The 9,934-nt window shown below is 35.7% G+C and overlaps 1 protein-coding gene across 1 annotated transcript in view; it reads right to left on the bottom strand.

The window, feature by feature from the left end:
- Positions 1-278: 278 nt before the first annotated feature.
- The window catches only part of abhd2a (abhydrolase domain containing 2, acylglycerol lipase a), a 50,208-nt gene continuing 40,552 nt past the window's right edge, over positions 279-9,934 (bottom strand). The window contains 3 exon segments of the mRNA XM_056462706.1: positions 279-1,420; positions 7,406-7,490; positions 7,594-7,663. Coding sequence (XP_056318681.1) covers positions 1,206-1,420; positions 7,406-7,490; positions 7,594-7,663 — 370 coding nt within the window. The 3' untranslated portion in view covers positions 279-1,205.

Here is a 9,934-nt window from a genome sequence, read left to right as displayed (position 1 = left end):
ATACAACAAATAATACTATGATTATAATTCAAAACATAATAAAAAAAAATGGTTTTCAGTTTATTGCATAACAATCTTACAATGTAACAATTATTTATATATATATATATATATATATATATATATATATATATATATATATATATATATATATATATATATATATATATATATATATATATATATATATATATAATTTTTTGCATTGTAAGATTGTTACGCAATAAATTAAATACTATTATTTTTTTATTATTTATGTTTTGAATTATAATCATAGTATTATTTGTTGTATTGAATTTGTACTTTATTGTATTTTAATATTTTGTTATTATTAAGTGTCATTCATTAATCCCATGTTTTACTCTTTTGCACCAAGAAAAAAGTGTGAAAGTGACCATTAAATCACCACTGTAAAAAATCTAATTATTTAGCAGATTCCAGATTTCATGATTCATTTTGTTGTTGTTGTTCATTTACGATTACGAGTTGCATTATTGGACTTTTACCTTTGATCAGTCAACATTTGATGTTGAAAATTTAACTGTGATGTTTAACAAAAGTGACCATTATGAACATTAAAATTTCTAATTTTAGAAGAAATAAAATCTAGAGAATTAAGTGTAGATTTTAAATAAAAGTACTGGTATGGTTTTTGTACCATAATTTACAACACCAATACAAAGTATATATCACTTCAAACTATTAAAAACGTCAATAAAAGTCACTTTTTTCAAACTTTTCAACATTAAAAGTTGTTGAAGAAAAGATTAAGATCCCGAAATTCAACAATAATGAAGTACAAAATACGGAAAAGTGCTAGTTTAAGGTGAACTGTGCTTAATATTATATGCAAAAAATTTAAATAGCCCAAAAAATACGCCTTACATTTATCTACGCAAAATATTTCCTTTCAATATTCTCCAAAAATAAGTTTTTCCTTCTTCTTCTGTGTTTTTGTGAGATTGACTCAGCTCCTGTTGCCAGATCCTGTGATAAACTCCTCATTTATCAACGATCTAAACCACCACAGACTACAGTAAATGTGAAACGCTGCCCATCGCTACACATTAGAGAGAGTGTGTGTGTGGTTTTTTTGGTCATCGAGTGGCTTTTCTGCTTTGTCTCCCTTTTAGAAAGTCGTCGGGATTCACCTCATTTGATAGAAAAAGAGGAAGAAGTGAAAAATCTTGCAGAAGCTGGTCCGGTTAGGATGTGTTTTCTTGGCATGTGGTTTGGCTGGACTGGGCATCTTGGCTTTGGCAGGGGGGTTTCTGCTTTTCCCACTGGCACATGGCGGTGGCGTAATCCACGATCACCTTGTCCATCCAGGTGAGCGGCTGGGGAAACAGAACTGCACCCTCGAAGAAGCCCAGATGCCCACCGTGGAGAGTCAAAGCGAAGACCACGTTCTCTTTCTTTTCTGGAGGAGGACAAAAATCAACCAGGAAAACTCAGAATCACAACAAAGTCAACGTTTGCAAAAAGTGAACCAGAAAATAAATAGGGAGGATGGGGAATCCATGGCAGGAGGCACGTGTAAAGGCAGCTAGTGTTGACATTTTCGGGGGAAGAATCCCTTAAAAAATAAATAAATAAATAAATAAATAATAACAAAAAATAAGATATATATTCTATCTATTCTGAATAGATCGATATGGATGGGTAGAAGACAAAGGATGGATGATGGATGGAACAATAGAAGACAAAAGGTTGGATGGATGATATAAGAAAAGGATGGATGGATGGATGGATGGATGGATGGATGGATGGATGGATGGATGGATGGATGGATGGATGGCAAAAGAATAGATGGATGATAGAAGAAAAAGATGGAAAGAAGACAAAAGAATGGATGGATGGATGGAAGAGGCAAGGATGAATGAATTATTAAAAGACAAGGTTGGATGTATGAAAAAGACAAAAGGATGGATAGATTGATAGAAGACAAAATCATGGATGGATGGAAGACAAGGATGCATGGATGGAAGGATAGAGGACAAAAGGATGGATGGATGATACAAGAAAAGGATGGATGGATGAAAGAAAAGGATGGATGGAAGAAAGACAAAAAATGGATGGATGAACGCATGGATGGATTATAGAAGGAAAAGATGGATGAAAGACAAGGATGGATGGATTATTAAAAGACAAGCATAAATGTATGAATAAAAGACAAAAGGATGGTTAGATTGATAGAAGACAAAATCATGGATGGAAGGAAGTCAAGGATGTATGGATGGAAGAATAGAGGACAAAAGGATGGATGGATGATACAAAAAAGGATGAAAGTTGGATGAATGAAAAAAAAGGATCGATGGATGATACAAGAAAAGGATGGATGGATGGAAGAAAAGGATGGATGGATAGACAGATGGATGGATTATAGAAGGAAAAGATGGATGGAAGACAAGGATGGATGGATTATTAAAAGACAAGGATGGATGGATGAATAAAAGACAAAAAGATGGATAGATTGATAGAAGATAAAATCATGGATGGAATACAAGGATGTATGGATGGAAGGATAGAGGACAAAAGGATGGATGGATGATACAAAAAAAGGATGGAAGGATGGATGAAAGAAAGGGATCGATGGATGATTCAAGAAAAGGATGGATGGATGAAAGACAAAAGGATGGATGGATGATTCAAGAAAAGGATGGATGGATGAAAGACAAAAGGATGGATGGAAGATACAAGAAAAGGATGGATGGGTGGAAGATAAAAGGATGGATGGACGGACAGATGGATGGATTATAGAAGGAAAAGATGGTTGAAAGACAAGGATGGATGGATGGATGGAAGAGAAGGATGGATGGATTATTAAAAGACAAGGATGGATGTATGAATAAAAGACAAAAGGATGGATAGATTGATAGAAGACAAAATCATGCATGGATGGAAGACAATGATGTATGGATGGAAGGATAGAGGACAAAGGATGGATGGATGGATAATACAAGAAAAGGATGGAAGGATGGATGGAGAAGACAAGGATGGATGGATTATTAAAAGACAAGGATGGATATATGAATAAAAGACAAGGATGGATAGAAGACAAAATGATGGATGGATGGATAGAAGACAATGATGGGTGGATGGATGGATGAAAGACAAAATGATGGATGGAAACCTGTGGCCAAATTTAAATATCAAAACGCCATTAAATATGATTTTGAAGCATTTTGAATTACAAGGACATTAGGCATGTCATCGTAAACCACCATAATACAGCACAACTACCTGCTTGCACTTTTTTAGTGGAATCAAATTTACTTTTATAGTCTTCTAAACTCAATCAAACTGACAAAAAAGATTAAGTTAAACTTTGCATAACTTAAAGGGCTCTATTTCTATTTTAACGATCTAAGTGCAAAGTCTAAAGCACAGGGCGCAAAAGCATTAAGGGCGTGTCTGAATCCACTTTTGTTATTTTAAGGATGGAAAAATACACTCTGCACCACAGCACATGGTCTAACAGGGTTGTGCTTATTCTCTTAATGAGTTGTGTGTGTGAGTTGCAACCAATCACTTTATGCTCAAACGTGATTGGTTAACAATCACGTCTCATCTGACATTTCCTTTAAGAGTCAGTTGCATAGTGCCATGGTTCATTTGCTTTTTACATGGCGGACTGAAAAACTGAACGCTTCACTAGCGAGAAAACAGTTAAAAAACCCTCTGCAGCGAGGATAGGAACAAGCCTCCTCTATTCAGCCTCTTTACTTTCTCTTTATTTTACTTTTAACTTTTTTCCTTTACTTTCGTGGATAAGGAAACAGTGCTGTACGCACTCCACTGAAGACATCCATCAGCCTACAAATTTAATTTAGTTTGTTAAGCGCAAAGATTTGTTTCAAAACTATTTCTAAATTCAGTTCTAATTTCCAGCAAACCAATAAATGAACAATAATAACGAAGTGTGGTCAAAAAACTCAGTTATATCCAAACACATGTCCTATTCTTATGCCCTATATGGTTCAAAACCCAACAGGTGGACGAATCTAAACTTGTTTTTATTAAAACAAATATGAATATGCATATAATTAATAATACTACTAATAATAACAATATTCAACATTATCAATATTCTATGGACCTGCATAGACACATAACTAACGCGCTCTGTGCTGGACTTACTGTAGGACCAGCTTTTAGTTGGTCAATAGCTCAGTCTATTGCTGTTCTTTAAAATAGCAACGAGCAAACACGCACACACATCAGTCCACAAAGTGGCGCAATTCGACTTGCTATTTAAAGGGCACATAGTTTACCCCTTTTTAGGATTTAATATTATGGTTCTTCTGTGTGTGCTAGTTTAGGTTCAGTTCAAAACACAACTCAGATTGTTTTATTATAATGTGTTAAAAAGTGTTATTTTGGGGGCGTGTACACAGCTCGCTGTTTTAAGGGTGTGTTGCTTCTCATAAAAAATTAGTTTCGACTTCCCGCCCACCGTAACAAGGGGGCGGAGCCAAGAGCTCCCCTTCTTTGTGTATGGCAGCAGACAGGCAGACAGAGAGAAGCAACATGAGTGAGAGGACCAGCATTCAGCCGTACATGTACGACTCGGACACAGATCAAGCAGAGAGTACAAAATCATTTGTGTCTTTGTATAGTTTTACAGCCAACTGTGTGCTAGTTTAAAGTTCCAAGCTTTTACACCAAGACTAATAACCACATATACTGAATTAACTTTGACTGAGGCACTAGAGCCGCGACACGGCACACTCAGACACACACACATTCAGATGTTATATAAAATTAAACAATTCAGATGGCGCTCTGTAGCGCGGCAAAAACATGGCTGTGGCTGGGCCCCGCAGACAGCCGCCAACTTGAAGCGCCATTGTGTGTACCCTAATAGAAACTTATGTTTAGAATTCTAAAATGCATGGCGCTGCGCGTCGCAGAGCGGTGCTTCTGATGTGTGACCTGCAGGCAAGTTTGTTATTTTATTTCCAATGAAGGGACGCGCACGTGAGGCAATGCACTCGCACTTTCCAGCTGCACCTAGTTAAGATCACAGGGAGCTTCTGTGACCGCGAGAAATGCAAACGGCTTAAGTTTAAGGTAGACATAATGAAAAATACACATGTTTGCAAAACCCATCTAGAAACAAACTAAGTTACAAACAATAATTCCAATTAGAGCGATCATGTGCTGAATTACTGTTGCGTTGGTCTGAAAATAGCAACAAATCACACCATCATTTCGCCTTGCACCTTATTGCGCCAGGTGTATGATTGGGCCCAAAGAATTTACTGGAAACCTGATAAACTTATTAAAATAAGTTAAAGCAACATAAAAATATTTGTTGTCTTGACTTTTTGCCATTGCATTTTATATAGTGTATATCATAGCAATGTCTTTATACAAAAAACTGTTCTTGTAAACCACCAAAACACACACGCACACGCACACCTGACTTTCTGACAGCAAACAGGCTTCAGCATACCTTCACATGGACCAATAGTTTGTCATCGTTTGCTTTATGACACAAGATTAGATGAATGTCACATGAATACTCATAAACAACAACAACAGTGTGGAGTAATTCAGGTTTTTTCATAATCTAATAGAAGATCAGAGAAAATATAGGATGTAGGCGAGCGAAAGAGGAAGGAGAAACAATGTGAAGTGGACAGAAAAAAACTGTCAGAAAAATACGGCACTAAAACAAGCTCAAAGCTCTGTTTGCAGGTTCATTCCTTATTGGTTCATTTCACACAAATTCTGACGCTAATAATTACGCTTCAAACTTGAATTCAAGATGTTGAGGAGATACAGTGTCTGTGCTGTTACTTTATACTGACAGACAACAATATGCAGTCGAGTACAGTACAGTACCGTTTATGAAGTGTTTTCTGGCTTTAGTGTATATTTGAGCCATAATAATACATCAAATCAAAATTTGTAATATGAATTAATATTATATGCTTATTGTTTTGATTTTAGTTAAAGCTTTAGTCATTTCTTTTATACATGTTCTTTCGAAGTGTCTATAGAATATTTTTTTATTTTTGTTTTAGTTACTTAGAATGAAATATGAAATGTATTAGGATATATAACAAGCTGAAATATAGTAAGTGGCTGATAAATAGCTTATTATGGTTTTAGTTTAATAAGAAGCCAAGACAAAAATTATTAAACTATAACAATGTTTTGATAATTGATTTAGATCTTAATGTCCACAAATTCACAGGCAAAATTTATTAACAGTAATAATAGTGGATCTTTCATGTGCAGGTGTTGCTAGTGTTGTAAAATAAAATAAAATAAAATAAAATAAAATAAAATAAAATAAAATAAAATAAAATAAAAAAATAAAATAAAATAAAATTTAATTTAATTTAATTTAAAAAAATAAAATCTGCAATTAACTACGGTCATTCAGTTGAAGTAAAATTATATTAAAAACGGTTTGTTAATTGAATAATTAACAAACAGTTTTAAACTAAAAAGGTTTAAAAGACAAAATATAAAAATGTTAACAGATAAAAATGTGAACAATATATTTTATTTCTTATATTCCCATATTTTCTGTATAAAACAAACAGAACAAATAATAATCTTTCCATATAACACAAACTACACACTTTATAAAATATTCCGCCCACCCCCCACTCATACATGATAACTTGTGTCACAGAACCTACTGGCCCCCACTCAAAACACATCGTCTCAATGCCTCCTTTAGTCCTCTATGTGATAAATGTCCTGACCAGGAACTTGGATCTTTTTTTCATATGACGTGGGAATGTGGAAAAGTATAAAAACTTTGGAATGAGGTCTGTGTTATCTAATCTAAAATGATTGAATATCCTGTACCGGTGAATCCTTCCATTCTATTACTGAGAGATGATTCTACGCTGAATCTCACCAAGCTACAAAAAGCTGTTTGGCTGGCTGGCTTAACTTCTGCCAAAAAACTACTAGCCCAACATTGGCTGCCTCCACATAATTTGGACACGTACAAGTGGTTGATACAACTTCAGGACATTATAATGTTGGAATTATCCACAGCTTGAGTGAACTTGGTACAAATGAGTGCATTAAAGATCCGGACTTCAGCTGCTGACAATGTCTACATGTTTATTGCACAAAGCAATGATCAGGATGCAGAACGATTAACTTATTTTGTATAATTGATACTTGATACTGTACTTTGTTTTTCTGTTAACTTCTATTCATTGGATACTTCAGTTTAAACTGACCGCAGGGAAGGGGGGTGGGGGTAGTTGAATTGATATATTTCATTATATTGTATTTACAGCCTGTATGTTTTGTTAACATTAAATAAAATAAATAAATAAAATATAAGTAAAAAAATTTCCATGCAAGCTTACTAAACATCTTTTTAAACAGTGTTAAACATCGAATGGTTTGTTTGTAGTGTTTGTACCTGCGAGTGTGCGAGGAATAGTGAGCAGAGAGTTGTGCACGAGCGGATCATCACCAGAGTTCACCAGCAGCAGAGGCACATTTATCTGCAAAACACACGCACACGCACACACACACTTTATTGAAAAACAGCAGACATGCACATCAGACATGTTTTCTCTCAGTTCTCCACTAGGTAGTGTTACTCACATTGTGAATGTAGTGCACACAGCTCTCCTTCTCGTAGTACTCCTTCAGAGAGTTGTGTCCGTGGAACTTTCTAGAAACAAACTGACAATCACTATACTGAGAAAAATAAAGCCTAACAACATACAGCGTGTGGAAAAATGCTCGTGTGAAAAGCCATTCTCAAATTTACAAATGCAGTGCAGTCGAAGTCAAAATTATTCACCCTCCTGTGAATAATTATCTTTTTTTTTTTTTTACCCATTTTAAGGTCAATATTATTAGCCCCCTTAAGCAATATTTGTTTTCGGCGGCTGTGCTGATGAAGTAAAGCTGAAGTAAATCGCTGTAATTTATTACACACGTGCTCTGTTTTAAAACAATTTATACATGTGAAACTCACTCTTGATCACGTTTGATGATGATTGATGATCCTAGTGAACTGAACAGACCTTTTATTCCCGGTTGCTTTGTGCACGTCTGGTCTTGTTTATATGATTATACACATGACTACCGGGACATGTTAATACGTGCAGCTGTCAATCAATTCGGTGGGCGGGGGGACCGCACTCCTACGTAAAGTTGCGGTCGATCTGAAAACCGCTCCAATTGATCCACCGTTTTTATGTTGCTAAATTGAAAAAAAAAGGACTGGGTGTGTTTATATCACCCCAATATGACGGTCTATACACCATATATGCACATATGTCTGTCCAAACAGCTTGAAAAGTAGATTTTTCACCATAGGTGCCCTTTAAATGTCACTTAAGCTAGTACTAGTATCTTGAAAAATATCTAGTCAAATATTATTTACTGTCATCATGACTTAGATAAATTAAATCAGTGATTATAAATGAGTTATTAAAACTATTATGTTTAGAAATGTGTTGAAAAAAATCTTTCCATTAAACAGAAATTATGGAAAAAATATACAGGGCGGCTAAAAATAATAATAATAATAAGCATTCTTCATAATAACTTTTATACAAATAAATACAAATTTGACCATACAGGGGCTGAAGAATTAAACTGAAACAATGACTATGTTTACATGAACAACAGTAATCCAATTATTTGCCTTTACATTTTTGTGTTTACATGAGTTGCTTTTTGAATGTTCCTTTCATGATCCCATTATACATGTTAGAGCACATAATTTCAATTAACGTCATTGCGTTATCATGCTATCCACGTTTCCTCTGGAGTTTCATGTAATTTCGTTGTTTTATTTTTAATTTGTCAACTTTAACTGCATTTTGGCACTTCAACTTTCATTCGGGAACACTTTATGCATGCCCCCATAACAAACGAGATTTTGAATGAGAGTATGAACTGCTGGAAGGGTGTTGTTTTAATGGAATTTGATACCGCACGACGTATGGAGAAAAAAAAAACTGTGCATTTCGTGATGCAGGTGTCTGTGGTCCTTTACTGACTCGGTAGGTGCAGAGAATAGTGTCAAACAGCTGTGTGTGTGTGTGTGTGTGTGTGTGTGTAAGCTGCAGTCACACTGGACCTTTCTCCCCATAGACTTCCATTCATATGCATGCGAATGCGTCAGACCGGAAACGCAAGTTTGTGCGTCTCTGTTTTTCGCAGTTCACTGCATTGCAAAGTTCAAGCTCGGTGAACTCCGACCTTGCTTCACTTGCCTGTGTGAGACCAATCGAGGATCAAAACATGACCTCTCTGGACAGAAATGTAAAATATGGACCAATCGCTTGCTTTTTAAATAGATCTAATGTGATGTCGGATTGGTATAATGACATTGATTACATGAGACATTGCAGAAAACTACTCATGTACTCTGACGTTCCTATGCTTCAAAGCACCACTCTCTCTAAAGCAGTCAAGTGTGAGATGAGGGAGAGGCGCTTCTGGAAGAGGGGGCGGCGAACCAGCGGACTGGCTAGGCCAGCTCGGGAACCTCTACCTCTCCCTGAACTCTCTACTCAGCTGGCACAAATAAATCTCAATGCATGACGATTTGTAGGTAGGATTAGGTATGCATACTATACAGACTCAGTATGCATAAAGGGCTATAAAACTGTCTAAATGCTGATGATAAAACTGCCTAAATGTTGATTCATGTTTTGTAATATACTCGGATGACTATGTATCCGTTTGCCCGAGGGATTGACGCATGGTTCATGGTTTATAAGCATGTTCTTGAACGTATGATTTAATTAGGTTATACACCTGTTTCTTATGAATGACCTATGCTCTGCCTCTACAAACCTGTTTCTGAACACTGCTTCCGAACACTGTTCTAGTAGTGGATCTTTATCTTAGCTAAGGGTATAAAAAGCTGAAATATATAGTTTAGCTTTGCGCTTCTGACTTCTCTATACTGGATGTCATAGGC

This window comes from Danio aesculapii, chromosome 7 (assembly GCF_903798145.1).
Source record: "Danio aesculapii chromosome 7, fDanAes4.1, whole genome shotgun sequence".
Taxonomy (NCBI): Eukaryota; Metazoa; Chordata; class Actinopteri; order Cypriniformes; family Danionidae; genus Danio; species Danio aesculapii.
The sequence above is the reverse complement of the archived record's forward strand: the minus strand, read 5'-3'. Positions and strand labels throughout refer to the sequence as shown.